The sequence below is a fragment of the Chelonoidis abingdonii genome, chromosome 26 (assembly GCF_003597395.2).
Source record: "Chelonoidis abingdonii isolate Lonesome George chromosome 26, CheloAbing_2.0, whole genome shotgun sequence".
Taxonomy (NCBI): Eukaryota; Metazoa; Chordata; order Testudines; family Testudinidae; genus Chelonoidis; species Chelonoidis abingdonii.
In genome coordinates, this window is record NC_133794.1 from 9503083 (window position 1) to 9518281 (window position 15199).

At 51.3% G+C, this 15199-nt stretch overlaps 1 protein-coding gene across 5 annotated transcripts in view; it reads left to right on the top strand.

Moving 5' to 3' along the window:
* IKZF4 (IKAROS family zinc finger 4) overlaps positions 1–14762 on the top strand; it is a 50410-nt gene extending 35648 nt beyond the window's left edge. For all 5 annotated transcript variants that reach the window (XM_075061098.1, XM_075061100.1, XM_075061099.1 and 2 more), the window contains 3 exons: positions 6053–6202; positions 8354–8485; positions 9120–14762. In XM_075061098.1, the coding sequence (XP_074917199.1) occupies positions 6053–6202; positions 8354–8485; positions 9120–9841 (1004 nt within the window). In that variant the 3' untranslated portion in view covers positions 9842–14762. The remainder of the gene's footprint in view (positions 1–6052; positions 6203–8353; positions 8486–9119) is intronic.
* The last annotated feature ends 437 nt before the right edge of the window (positions 14763–15199 follow it).

A 15199-nucleotide genomic window follows, 5' to 3' on the forward strand; every position in this document is an offset into this window, starting at 1 on the left:
GCAGACTACATTAGCCCGTCTCCCTCGGGGCTGGGTTAAACAGTGTTGGTTGCTGTATGAAAATAATCCTGTTTAGTTGAGGAGGGAGGAAGGGGTTTATAGCTGCAATCAGCTCCTCCAAAGCGATTTGTAAGTAGGTGTTTTCAGGCTGAAATTAACACTGGCTTGTTAGTTCCAGTAGCCTGGACTGAGGTTTGATCCAGCTCCGAAGCTGGGGAGATCATGGAGGAAGCCAAGTGTGGAGATGACACTTGCTTTCTCATTGTGTAGGGCATCAGCAAGTGGCCATCTGCTCCCGGCATGCAGTATAGATGAAGATCTTGGACTTAGTTGCCCCATTTTGTCTGGGGCGGGGCCAGTCCAAACCTGTCCATCCTCTCCCTGTATAACCACAGCAATGGTGTAATCCTCGTGGGCTTCAGTGAAGATGCCCCAGTCTTTACCCCAAAGCTGAATTTGGTCCCTGGACTCCAAGCCAGGTCCATGTTGTGAAGTTTCCTTAATCAGTTCCTACTTGAAGCTGCCAGTGGCGTGTGCAAACTTACTCATTGTGGCTTTGCTGGGACAGAGGCTGTTCCTTGCGCTCTAGGTATTGAATTACCAGGTGCCCAAATGTTGTGGTGCCCAGGCTGTATTTGGCATCTTCCCAAGAGCCCGACAGTTTCACATAATTTCCCTCTATTAAATCCAAAGCCAGACATTTCCTGCAGTGTCCTGTGTGTGACTCGTACCTTTCTGTATTGGAAGAAATGCGGGGCTGGCAGGGACTGTGAGTGGTCAGCAGGTTCAGCCTCTGCGCTGTGGCAGGACCGGGTAAACCTAGCCAAGCCCCGCCAGGTGTTTGTCCAACCTGCTTTTAAAAGCTTCCCGTAATGGAAACCTATTCCAGAGTTTAACTCCCCTGAGCGTTAGAAAGGTTTTCCTGATGTCTCTCTAGCTGCAGATTAAGCCCATTACTTGTCCTTGCAGAACAGTCGCTCACCATCCTGTTTGTAACAGCCCTTCATGTATCGAAGACTCTTCTCAGGCCCCCCTTCAGTCATCTTTTCTCCAGACTAAACCTGCCCAGGGTTTGTTTGTCACCTTTCCTCAGGGCAGGTTTTCAGAAGAGGTTTTTGTTGTCATCTTCTCGACTCTTTCCAGTTTGTCAACATCTTTCCTAAAGTGCAGTGCCCAGAACTGGCCGCAGTTCTCCAGCTGGGACCTCACCAGCGCTGAGGAGAGCGCGACATTACTCCTGTTAAAACACCCCAGAAGCACATTAGCCTCTTTTGCAAGTCCACTGCCTTGTTGACTCATATTCACTTTGTGATCCACTAGAGCCCCCGGATCCTTCTCAGTGGTCCGACCGCCTAGCTAGTTATTTCCCCGTTTGTAGTTTGTGCATTTGCTTTTTCCTTCCAAAGTGAAGTACTTTGCACTTTATTGAGTTGCATCTTGTTGAATTCAGACCAATTCTCTGATCTGTCAAGGGCGTTTTGAATTTTAAACCAGTCCTCCAAAATGCACGCAACCCTCCCAGTGTGGTGTCATCTACAGTTTATAATTTAGTTACAATTACATTACATTGTAGACTGCTTTGCAGTCTTTTACTCTGAGATTGTGAAGTGGATGTGTGGGTGGGCAGAGGCTGGGGTCCTATGTTTTTAGCCAGCTAACAGAGTCATACTCTGATTCTGGTCCTATTTACTAGAATCTGAAACGCTTTGCCAGAGTTCTCCAAACCATTCAGAAGAAGTGCCTGAGTGGAATGAACGTGTTGCTCGTCTGCGTCACAAATGCAGTTAGAATGTAGTTGGCTTCCACAGCAATAAACTCCTGCAAGGGGATCAGCTTTTCGGTTCTGTCTAGATTTTCATTCTTGCCCATCTGGGCAGCTTGGAACTGACATGGAACTAAAAGTGAGAGAGATTTAATTAGTAACCCACATTCTGGGGACCCGGCTGCCGTGTGGAGCATTTCATAAAGAGTGGGGAAGGGCCTGAGATGAGCCCAGGTCTCTGGCTAGAATTTAACCTAGGATGTGGTTATAGGAGCTAGGATTATACAGGTTTGTTTATTCTGGCCTGTCAGCGCCACTATGGCTGCTACACTTTCAAGTCGGTTAGTCCCTGCCCTGACCCCAGGAAAAGTATCTCGTGTGTTCCCACTCAGATTGAAATGAGGAAGCCTAGGATATATTAATTCTCTTAAGATCCCTTCCAATGTTGGAGAACTGGTAGCACAACTCTGGTTTCTTGAGCCTGGGTGTGGTGTAGGAGCGAAAGCAGAGGACTGGCTGTCACCAGGTCTGCCACTGTCTCTCTGACCTCACTTCATAGCTCTGGGCCTCAGTTTCCACCTTCTGTGAAGTGGGGGTAATGTTACTGGCCCTGGTGCCAGAAGCTGGAGGCTTACCGAAGGTGTGCGAATAAGTATAAGTAGGGGCATTACCAGCAGATCGAGGGACATGATCGTTCCCCTCTATTCGACATTGGTGAGGCCTCATCTGGAGTACTGTGTCCAGTTTTGGGCCCCACATTACAAGAAGGATGTGGACAAATTGGAAGAGTCCAGTGGAGGGCAACAAAAATGATTAAGGGGCTGGAGCACTCAAGTTATAAGGAGAGGCTGAGGGAACTGGGATTGTTTAGTCTTCAGAAGAGAATTGTGAGGGGGGATTTGATAGCTACTTTCAACTACCTGAACGGGGGTTCCAAAGAGGATGGATCTATGCTGTTCTCAGTGGTGGCAGATGACAGAACAAGGAGTAATGGTCTCAAGTTGCAGTGGGGGAGGTTTAGGTTGGATATTAGGAAACACTTTCACTAGGAGGGTGGTGAAGCACTGGGATGGGTTCCCTAGGGAGGGGGTGGAATCCCCTTCCTTAGAGGTTTTTAAGGTCAGGCTTGACAAAACCCTGGCTGGGATGATTTAGTTGGTGTTGGTCTTGCTTTGAGCAGGGGTTGGACTAGATGACCTCTTGAGGTCCCTTCCATCCCTGGGATTTGATTCTATGCGAAGAACCCTTGAGATCCTCCAGTGAAAGGAGCTTTATACATAGGAAGTGATTTTTATGAGAGTGCAAAACTTGAAGTGGTAAAGTTCCAGCTACGTGAGTGGATGAGGGGCAAACATTTTTTCTTGAAAAATCAGAGTAGTTAAAGGTTAAACCACACATCGCAAAGCAAATAACCGTTTTCTGTAACATGACTCAATAAGTCTGGTCCGGGCAGGTCTGAGCATGGCGGTTTCAGTAAGGGGAAAAACTCCACCGGAGCCTCAGACTCCAAGATGGTGCGTTCGTGACGCAGGTGCCGCCGTATCTGATGAGCGATGGTTTCGTTCCACGCAGGCACTTCCTCTGAACGGTTCGGAGAATGCTGGCAAAGCCTTTTAGTCTCGCAAATGGAGCCGTTATCAGAATATTACTCTGATAGTTGGCTAAAAACATAGGAATCCCTCCCCCCGCACCCAGACGCACACTTGACCATTTCAGAGAAGTAGACTGCAAAGCAGAATACTGCTCTAGCTCCAGTCTGAAAGGGAACCCAGGAGTCCTGACTTACAGTCTCTCATTGTACCCATCACACCGCACTCTTCCCCATGGTGCATCTCGCCATCGGCAGTAATGGCATGTTCCAGTTCCTTAGCTGTGCAGTCTGCGCCCCGTCGTCTCGGGAACAGGCGTCCCTTTCCTGCAGAGCATTTGGCAAAGGTTAAAGTGGTTAGAGCAGGAGGCCAGGGAGTCAGGACTCCCAAGTTGTGTCCCTAGCGCCACTGACTTGCTGCAGAACCTCAAGGCTTTCGGTTTTTTCAGCTATAATCCGGGGGAGGCAGCTTGCCGCTAGCATGCTTAGTGGAGTCTGGTCCGAAGTACTGCAAGCTGCTGTGGTGATGCGCTCGGCCCCTCTGCTTCAGGGCATAGGGCTTGTCAGGCGTGTCAAGCATTGTGATGGTTCCCACTTACCTAGAACTCATGTAAAAGGCCTTGGAAGGGTTTCAGGGAAGCTCCACGCTCCCTAGAACGTCTTTGTAGGAAAAGACCTGTCAGCCTGGCAAGTCCTGCTCTTTGCCAGGGCAGAACTGCTCCCTCCAGAGCAGTAGGTGGCCAAAATCCTCAACTGGAGGGACATAATAAATAGCCTCTATCGACACTACACCAGCAGTGCAGGATCTGGGCAGCTTCCAGATTCCTCTGACATCGGACACTTACAATCTCTCAGCTGAGAGGAATGAGCAACTAGGGGCCCGTGCCCCACGCGGATGGGGTGAAAGATTTTGAGCATCACTGCTAAGTGTGAATGAGTCGCAGAAGGCATATTGCATTCATCTGCAGGATTTGCGTCCATGGACTCCACATCTGGCCCATCTGCCCTTCTCCCATGATCTGTTCCATTCCATTGAGCGTATGCCTGTCTGCCGAATGCTCCCTCCCCAGCTGGAGCTCGCGTGACGTTTTCCACCATCACATGGATTGTTCTGCTTGGTTTATGTCCCCCTTTGTCCTGTCCGTGTCGATGCAGTTCGTCCGGCCAAGGACAGTCGCCTGCTCTGTACAATGCCTAGCAAAACGGTGCTCCTTGGCACCAGGATTCATCCTAATGCAGCAGATTGTCTTAAACCAATGCAAAAATGCTTCCCTGTCCTCAGCACCGACTGCAACAGATGCGCAGGGTTTGGGGTCTCTAGGGCTGCTGTCTGCCCCTGCTGGGTGTAACGATTATATCTGCAAACTCATCTGCCTCTGGAGGTGCTCGGCTAAAAGTTTTATACTAATAAATCAGTGCAACCCGCCACATACCTGGCTAGCATGGCCCAAAGCATTTCATGGCTCTGCTGTGTCTGTCAAAGCTGAGATAACAAGCAGCCATCAGTGGGAAAACTAGCAGAGGTGAGAGTGCTGCTCCGGACCCATCCCTAAGCACAGTGCTTTCAGAGCCCACAGACTCTCGGCAGCAAGCAGTCACCAATCTAAACCGGCCGGCCGTGCTGTAGTGAGCTGCAGCGGGCACAGCGCGGGTGTGCTGAGAGGTGTAACAGAGCATTGGGGATTTCCAGCAGGGCTGCGGCAGCACTTTTAAATATTACCCTGGCTTCCACGGGCCAGTTTTGCAGACCAGCCACACTTACGCCAGAGGGGCAGGACAGTGCGGCTGGGCAGCTGTGAGAGAGAGGACGGGTCAGAGGAGGCTGGGGTCCCGAATCAGCAGTCCACAAGCTCAGACCTTCCCCTCCCCTTTCAGAATCCAGAAGCAGTGACACCTTGTTGCTATGCGAAGACTGCTGGGGAGGAGAGAAACCTTCAACAAGGGGGGGGGTGAGAGCCACTCCAGCGTATTCAGTGACCTTGTGTTTGGGATGAGATGAAGGAGCCTGGTTAGATCAGGAGCCTGGGGGCAGAACTCCTGGGTTCCGATCCTGGCTCTCAAAAGGCCGTTGGTCCAATCATTAGAGCCAGCTGAGTGGCCTGGGTTCGAGTTCCTAACTCGTCATGGATCGCTGCAGTCTTTAGCGAGACATCTTACCTGTGTTGGCCCGCTGTTCGCTGGCCTGTAAAGAAGGGCTTAAGCTTGCCTGCCGCCTATGCTAGGCCAGGCATGCTGGCGTGTGCGTTTATTCCAGAGGAAACATCTCATCAGCTCTTGGCTCAAAACAGTCATTTTAAACCTGACACATACGTGAGCTACTAACTGGTGCATTGTACAGATTAGTAAAGGTGTTTTGTAAAAGTTGTTACTGGACTAAAATGTCGAGGAGGAGGAGGTCTATGTGAAGGGTCCGTGTGCAAGAAGGGCCTGACCAATTTGGTGCCCAGCTCGCACGTGCTGTGGCCTCAAACACCAAGAGGCGCTTTGATTAGCCAATGACACTGCACATCAATATCGGCTCCTTGGCAAATCCGCCTGCTCTGTGTCTGCTTCGATCCCAGCTGTGTTACGCCCTTAACCCCTCTGAGTTGCTGCACACACGTGGCTGGCCTGCACCAAGCTGTGACGGCTTCCGAGTGACATCTGGGTTTCAGTGTAATATCTGTTTTGATGGCCAGGATCTGTGTTTTCATTTTTTCCAGTCTCCTCCCCCACAGTCGGCAAGCCCTACAAATGCAACTACTGCGGCCGGAGCTACAAGCAGCAGAGCACGCTGGAGGAGCACAAGGAGCGCTGCCACAACTATCTACAGAGTCTGAACGCTGAGCAGCAGTCGCTGGCCAGCCAGCAAGGTCAGTACATTGCCCAAGTGAATAGCTAGTCCCAGGCACCTGCTGGGACATCTGGTGCTTAGAGCTGGGGGAAGAGTCAGGGCTTCGGGCTTCTCTTCCTGGCTCTGGAACGGCATGTGGGCTAGCAGTTAGAGTAGAAAATTGGGAGTGTGGACTCCGGGATTCTGTTCCCAGCTCCACCACTGACTCTGGATTATGTAACATTGGGACATGTCACTTCCCAGTTCTTTTTCCCCACTGATGAAATGGGATAACGGCTCTTGGAAGTGGGAGGGTATAATGAATGGAAGTTTGTTTAAACCAAAATGCTCTGGAGACCCTGGGATAGAATGTGCTAAATGTGCGCAAAGTCTTCCCTCGTTCTGAATATCCCCTTACCCAGAGCCTGTTGTTTGGTAAAGCTGATCACTTGCAGCATAACCTTGTATCTTTTTATAAATAATTCTGTTAGGAGAAAACACCTTAGAGCATTTTCCATTAACAAACAAAACTTTACTGTGCAGAACCATGCTCTAGCCTCCCTTTGCAACGGGCTGGATCCCTCAGTGATTCCCCTGCTCTGTTCATTCCCTCTGAAGCACCTGGCATTGCCCACTGTTGGAGATCAGGACACTGGGCTCGACAGACCATTGCTCTCACCCCGTATGGCCGTTGCTAGGCTCTGTTAGAGCTTATGCGTAGTAAGCAAAGGATTGAACCTTACAAAGCAGGGGTCTTGCGAACAAATGGATAATCTCCAAACTGATCAACACCAAACTAACTGTGCTCTGAAATCTAACAACCTCCAGCAGTGTGTAAAGCACCTCCAGCTCCCAAAATAGCATGAAGGTGATGGAGAGGCACAGAAAGCACGCGAGATACACGCCCACAATGCTAGGCCTGTCCCGCTGGGCAGGTTGGCGTGCTGGGGACTGGCGTGCAAATGGAATCTCTGCATGTGTTCCTTTGCACGCCAGTCCCCAGCACGCCAACCTGCCCAGCGGGACAGGGCTGGCATTGTGGCCGTGTATCTCACGCGCTTTCTGTGCCTCTCCATCAGCTCTATGGAACTGAAACTTGTGCTCAGCTCATAAGAGCTGGCTCGTTCCACCATCTGCACCTTGGTTCAAAGGAAAAATCAGCCCTAACGGTCATAAAGACCCGCCCTGCTAGCAAAGCCTAACCTGGCTGACACGCTCCCAAAGCGGAGCAGCCGGCTTACGGGGAAGCTTTCTTTTTGTAGAGCTCCAGGACCTGCTCCATGTCTCTCCCCAGCCAGGGCAGGATGATCCCCTGGAGAAAGGGCAGATCTCACTACACTGGATGTGAGCTAAAAGGCCAGTTGGTCTGAGATTCTTTCAGCCTCTTTGTAGTTCCAATTTTCCACACCATCCTTAGTGTTTCTAGGCTGTCTGAGACATAGGTGGTACCTTTACAATCCAAATGAAACCCAAGACCAAGTGTGAGTCAGATGCCACACTGGGACCTGACACTCTGGAGAGGCTAGCAGGGGAAGACAAGTTGAGAAGCGCCTCATGCAGCCTGCAGCCTCCGAGGGTTTGCTGCCCTGCTGTCGGAGCGCCATCCACGGAGACTCGGCTGGCAGTAGCAGGGTCTCTGGCTCTTCTCCCAGGAAGCTCTGCTTGAGAGTGGGCCTCCCTGCAGGGCAAGGGGGGAGTTGTAGAACCACGTGTCGTGCCAGTCCCTGGTATGTGGGGGGGGGGGCGCGGCGACTGTCAGTAACACTTTAACTGGCTGATCGCAGCCCTGAGGAGCAATGGCAAAAGCACCTCACCAGCAGCGGTGAGAGCAACAGGTTGCTGGCAGGGGTAGAGACGCCTCTCCTGCCACAAAGCCCTTCTCTAGCACTGTGGCTGCAGGAGATGCTTAAAGCACCGACCGACAGCGGTTACAGTGCAGCACAGCCGAGGCCAAGCGGGGAGGGCTGCTCAGGCAAAGGAGTGTGTGGTACCATTGGAGGACTGATCCATGGAAGACGTGGGTAAGCTTTTGGCTCCCAGGCTGAGCCAGGGACAACGGACCTTCCCCCAGTGGATAAAAGGAGAGGTGTGACCGTGTGCCTCCAGCTCGGGGAGTGGAAGCGATCTCCTCAGTCCTGTTCGCCCCTCCTGCAGTGGGGATTGGCTAAGTGGGTTTCCCTTGTCTTGGCAGGCGATGAGATGCGAGACCTGGAGATGGTGCCAGATTCTCTGCTTCACCCCTCGTCCGAGCGGCCGACGTTCATCGACCGGCTGGCGAACAGCCTCACCAAACGGAAACGCTCCACACCTCAGAAATTTGTGGGTAAGGGGCTCCCCCTTGCTTCCTGGGAAGAGCAGAGGGAGAGGTGAGGGAGGGACTGGCAGCAGTTCCTTGGCCCTGTGTGTAGGAACTGACCGTCTCTGTGGGGCTCCCCTGAATGAGCTACGGCCCTGTACATACTAACGCCATTGACCTTACCCAGCGCCCCCAAAGCCTGTACAGACAGAGATCTTTCACTGCCCCAAAATGCAGTCACCTCTGGGGTTCTGCACTGGGACCACAGCAGTGTTCAGAAGGGGGCAGCGTAGAACCTCGCCTCCGTTCAACCTGCTGGGGGTGTGGGGGAGGAGGGGGTATAATTCTGAGGGCTGACCAGGGACCTTTGCTGGGAAGTCTGTGCCCTCAGCAGCACCGGACCACGCTGAGACACTGGGGTCAGTGTGCGTGCACAGCAGGGCCCTGATCCTACTGTTAGAGGGGAGAGCGCCTCCTGCTGACCCACCCTCCCCTGCACGCACTGCTCCCCCGGCCCCATCCTGGGATAGCAGCGCCACTGTTGGAAGGTGCCGAGGCCCAGGCCTGTGAAAGGATCACGGGCTGAGCCGTGCAGACGAAGACCCTCTGTGGAGCGTGTGGGGCTTGCCCCAGGTTCTGACCCCTTGCTGCTTGCCCCCAGGGGAAAAGCAGATGCGATTCAACCTCTCCGACCTCTCCTTCGATGTGAACTCCAGCTTCGAGAAGGACGTGGAGCTGGTGGCCGCCCACCACCCCATTGACCCCAGTTACGGCAGCTCTCTGTCATTTGTGGGGTCCGAGCACCTGCGCCCCCTCCGCCTCCCCTCCACAAACTGCATCTCAGAGATCACACCTGTGATCAGCTCCGTCTACACCCAGATCCAGCCCATCCCGGGCCGGCTGGAAATCCCAGGGAGCCGAGAAGCCGCTGAAGGCCATGAAGACATTCCCGAAGGGGCGCAGATTGTGTACCGGGGGCGCGACCAGGGCGTGTCGCCCAGCAACGGCTGCCAGGATTCCACAGACACTGACAGCAACCACGAAGAGAGGACCTCGCAGCTGCCGGCGGGGAACTGCACCAGCAGCCGGCAGATCCCAGCCTACGCCAAAGAGGACCCCAAGCTGCAGGAGGGCACCCCTGCTGCCCGAGCAACGCCCAGCTCAGCCAAAGACGTCCTGCGTGTGCTGAACGAGGAGGGGGAGCAGGTGAAAGCCTTCAAGTGCGAGCACTGCCGGATCCTCTTCCTGGACCACGTGATGTTCACCATCCACATGGGCTGCCACGGCTTCAGAGACCCTTTCGAGTGCAACATCTGTGGCTACCACAGCCAGGATCGGTACGAATTCTCCTCCCACATAGTGCGGGGCGAGCACAAAGTGTAGGCAAACTCAGTCCTCCCCTGACCGCCCTGTGACTCCTCCCCCTGGCTCTAGCCCCGCCCCCCAGTGGGCATGGACCTTTTTTTCTTTTATACTCCTTTGCACTGACTTTGGCTACAAAATATTTAAAAAAAAAATCAATAATTAAAAAAAAAAATCACGAGAGGAGCTCTTAACGATTTGCCTTTTTATAACCGGAGTTATTTAAATATTGTTAACGGATTTTTTACATTCTTTGTGCTTTTCCCTCCTGGTCCTCCCTTGGTTATTTATTAAGCTTTCTATTTCTTTAGAACTTTCTCCCTAAAGCTCTTTGAATTGTTGTGAGAGACTTGATCTACTTCTCTCTGTGCTGAGAGGAGCACGTAAACCTCAAGCACATGTTGACGTAACATGCACATGCGTGAACGCACATCTTACAGTTTAAGCCTCTCGCCCCCGCCCCTTCCTTCTGACTCGTTTTGGGTTCAGTCCTGAGCCACCTGTCAAGCTGCCGTAATCTCAGATTAGGTGCTAAAGAGAAGAGAACTCTCCTGGCCAGGAAGCCACGAGCTAGCCACAGGGGGTGTCCGTAGGGTGAATGCGCCCCAAGTTTTAATGGGAGGTGTCTCTGTGGCATGAAACTGCCTGGAGCTCAGACCAGTGCCCCCGGGAGTCCTCTGTCCCGGAGGTGGCTGGTTGACGGCTTTGTGATGAAGTCTCCTGTAGCAGACAGAGAGGCACAGAGCAACCGGGGAGGATGAAGCTGTCGCAGTGCCACCTGTTGAAGGAAGGTGGAGCTGTGCAGGCCGTGTGCCAGGGCTCCGACGCTCATGGCTTTTAAGTACAAACTGTGTCTCAGTTCAGAGGTAGGAGGGTAAAGACTTGGCGGATCTGGGTGGGATCCAGCTGTGCCTGTGAGGACATTAAAGTACTTTAGCCGGGAGGATAGCAGGCATTTGGGATCCTCTGGCATGTTGCGCTGAGGAGAACACTGGCTAAATTAGCTTCCATCTTGTCAGCATCTGGGGTCAGCTCTTGTAAGTGTGAGTAAGAAGCAGACCGAGGCCTTGGTCCTGGATTAGGCACCTGTCACTGACTCCCGCTCCCCCAAAGCACTTTGCTTCCTTTAGCAAGGATAGCGGTGACCCCTCTGCCTGCTGAGCCCTGGAGACCTGGACCTGATCTCACGAGGACCTTGGTAGTGTCACCTAGTGAACTGTCGCTGGGGATGGTATCCAGGGAAGGAAGGACGGTCATTAAACAGGCCAGCCGCTAGGACCCTAATCCCGTCCCTTCATTCCATGCTGCCTGGTTGAAGAGTTTCTTCCTCTTTGGCAGCTTTTCCCAGGGGTCGGCGCTGGGCACTTTGCCGTCTGATTCCGTAGCTTCCCAGGGAGCACGTGTCTGGCTGTTATTTGCACAGAGGAATTGGGTCAGTTGCATAAGCCCTAAAGAGCTGCACTTTCAATGCGAAAGCTTATTGTTGGGTTGGTTGGGGTCACTTTGCCCCACAGGTAGTTGTGGTGCTGCGTGGCACAGCAGAGAGATGTGGAAGTTGTGTCTCTAGCACTTGTGCATAAGCAGATTGTATCTTTAGAGTGATGTGTTAAATGTGTGAGTCAGGGGGGTGGGAGGGATTTGCTGCATCAGAAAAGTGGCTTCCATTGGGAGTTGAGTCTGCCCCAGCAGACTGCTAACTCTTGGCAGGTGCTCAAGCCCCCTGGGTGAGGGAATTGACCGGGATCTTGCTTTGTTACTGTATGGAAACATCCAAGAAATGGGGAAGGGTAACTGCTGGCTTCTGGGACTGGCAAAGCCAGCAGAATCTGTGGGGCTGTGTGTTCTGCTGCTGCTTCCTGGAAGCAGGAAATCATGTCAATGGAATCCTCCCAAAATAATGAAGGGGGAGGTCCCCAGAATCCTAGAACTAGCCGTGATCCCCAGGAGAAGGATTTTAAAACAGTCCATTCAGTCTGTGGACAAAGTGCGGGAGGGCTGCACTGATGGGGGATTGGTAGCCAATGGCCGGGCTTTCACCTGCTCCAGAGAGGAGGCAGAGAAGCAGGCAGCCTCCACCATTATTTTATTTTTATAGCGCAAAAAAAAAAAAACCCTCCCCATCGCTTGCAGCCGGGATCCTGACGGTACTTGCACTTGGAAGGGGCATGAAAGTTACACCAGGCCACTGGGTGCAAAAGGGGGTGGGGGGATGTGCTGTCCCCTTCCCCTATTAATTGGTCAGTAGGCCCCAGTGTCAGTTAACCTCACTGCTCTGTCTTAGGAACGCTTAGGAAACAGATGAGTCGCAGGGTGGGGGGGACCCCAGAGCCTGACTGTTCCAGTGGCCATAACAGGGGGGGCGTGAGGGGAGGGGTCCCTGCTTTATACCAAGGCCCACGATGCATAAAAATAATCACTCAACAGCAGCCCAACAAACTGCTCCCTTGAGGTTTAAACCAAAGCCTTGTTCTTTTTCTACTAAAACAAACAGAACCACCTCACAAGCGGCAACACTCGTTGCTCTTTATTTTCTTCTTGCTTTTCTGTTGACGGTGTTTGTGTATCCAGATGTGAAACAAAACCGCTGAGCCGTTTTTTTTCCGAAGCCCGTTGTCGGGACAAACCAGCTTGGGCAGAAGGGCCAGGCATGTCTGCTGCGATGAGCGTGCGAAGAGGTTAGGGAAGTTCCCGAGCAGACGTTCGCCACCTCCCTTTCCAGTTTATAAATCTAAGCGTTGTGGGGCAAACTCTCTTCTTCCTTTCTGGGCTCTCTCTCCTCCAGAGCCAGTGGTTGTGAAATGTTTGACTGTCTCAGAAAGCAGTTTGTACCGTTTCACTAAAATGGGTTGAGCCCCAGCAGACGAGAAACCAGACCATAAAATCCTGGCATTCTGATTACCATCTTCCAGCTGAAGTGCCAAGTAAAGCCTGGTTTTATCAGTCATTTTGGAGAGGGACCAAAGTTAGATTGAGACTAAAATTTGCCCTAAAATTGAGCACTGACCACCTTTGGACTGTGGGATTTTTCAAAAGGCACTCAACTCTCATTGACTTTCTCTGGGCGTTGGGCACTTCATTTCTTCAGACGTGTTTGAAAACTCCAATCCTTAAGCTTCTGAAATAAGTGATCTGATTACTTTATTTTTTATTTTTTTTGGAATTGGAGAGCACCCACAGCTGCTGCCGAAGGCCAGGAGACCTGTAGGTGCCAGCACCTTTGAACATACAGCTACTTATTTGGGGGCTGACGTGTAGTTTAGGAGCCTGATGTCATCCTCGTTTGAACATGTTGACCGCAGACTTTATACCTCTCAAAAGGTGGGATTCCTGAGCTGCGTATGAGGGTTTTAAACTCTAATGGGTCTTGGGCTAGCATCTGCTTTGAACAGAACTGAAGTGAGAAGCAAGATGTCAATCAGAATGACACGATTCTGTTACTTCAGAGCATTCGGTTCTAGGCCTAGTGATCTGAGAGATCTGACCTTTTCAAAGTCACTTTCAGCACTGCTCCAGGCTCGGGAGTCAATTCCTTTTCATAAATATGCTCAGAAATCATTTCTCTTCCCTTATGATCTGACTGCAGAAATCTCCACCTAGGTACGTCGTGAATATGAAAACCAGGCAGGACTGGCCTGGCCTTTAATGCTTTCTGGGTGTGATGGATAGCAAGGTAGCAATAAAAGGCAAAATGGCTCGATTGGGTGTCATTTTTGAGATGTCTTCTCCAAGAGCCCCAAGCTGTCGGTTCTCGCGCAGAAATGATGCACTTTTCCTGCCGTCTGTCTGCCACTGAGCAGGCAGAACGAGAAGGAAACAAACATCTTCTCTGAGCAGAGCTGGAAACAAAGCTGAGAGCGAGACGTGGGTCTCCTTTTCTTACTGTCACTTGGTAAATTCCGTCCTGGGACGCCGGTGCCCCGGTTGGCTGCCGTTTGGGGGATTTTTAAAGCAGGGTTGTGGTCTGAATAGCAGACTTGTAGAAGTGACATTATAGCTGCTGCGTGTGCTCTCTGATTCACTTCGAAAAATCCACCTTTTGACTTGCAAATGCAACTTCTGTGCCACCAACCATCTCCCACTGACTGTGGAAACCCGGCTAGCTCAGTTCTACCTCCAGCCTCTAAAGTCCATAGGTGGAGCAGCACTGCTGACCGCTAATGCACCTGGCAGGACATAATCACCCTTCGAGTGCTCAGTTGGCTCCTGCGGGGCTCCCGGGAGTAAAAACTCCTTTGCCCAGATCAGATCCGCTCAGCTTCCCTGACAGCCAAGGAGCTACAGGAAAGCATCAGTTTTCTAGTCACTTTCTGACCACAACCGCTGCACTGTCATGTTGATTTGGTACGAAATTCAGCTAAGCTTGACCTGACTGTTATCCCCAGTAGACTGTGAATAAGTATGAAGAGCCCGACAACCCCCCCCATGCCTCCTGTTCCCCTTTTCCAAAGGTAAAACCAACACAATATTCAAAGGGGGTAGGGGGTGTTTTAAACAGAGGGAAAGGGAAGTGCTGAAACTTATAAACACCTTTTTTTCACAGCTTTTTTCTTTTATCTGTAAAAAGAGTCTAAAACAAAGGTAGGAATTTTGTAAAACTCCAGGTCGCTTTACTTGTGTAAATATATATATATTTTTAATCAGATGTATGAAGAACAAAAAATATGTGCAATACCCCAACCCTCTTCCAGCTCCACCGCCGCCTCCTTCCTTTCTATCGAGTTTTCATTTGTATGTTGTTAATGGATTTGCTGTTGTCTGGGTTTTTTTCCCTTTTTTGTGAGGTTAGACTCGCTTTTCAACAACAAAACTCTCTCTTACTGCAAAAGCTTTTTGTATCTGTAATATATTGTAAGTAAATATTTGTGTAATGGAGATATACTACTGTAAGTTTTGTACTGTACTGGCTGAAAGTCTGTTATAAATAAACATGAGTAATTTAATGCCCCAGGCCTCTTCCTGCTCAAACATCATGGCTTCTGGAGCATGATTTGCCCAAAGATGTCCCCGTCCTCAGGAACACCTCACAAACACGGCGCAATCTATCCTCCCGATCCCCTGTGACAGAGGGAAGTGGTTTCCCCTGTCTGTAACATAGGGATCATGACTCTGGCTTGCCCAAGTCTGGCAGAGCTGGAAACTGAAGCCAGCTTTGCAGAGTCTTAGTTACAAGACTAAAACTGGCCAGAGAATGATGATTGCAGTTTGCGAGAACTTTCAAGGGTTTGAATTTTTTTCATTTTGTGTCTGAGCGAAACGAAAATCTTTCAAAAGCCTCCCCCCCCTTCCTCCCCACGGAATTGTCTCGAAATACTCTTCTTTGGATCAAGACGTTTAGGTTTCTAATTCAGGGGTCTCTCTTTGGAAGCGACTGATGAGTCC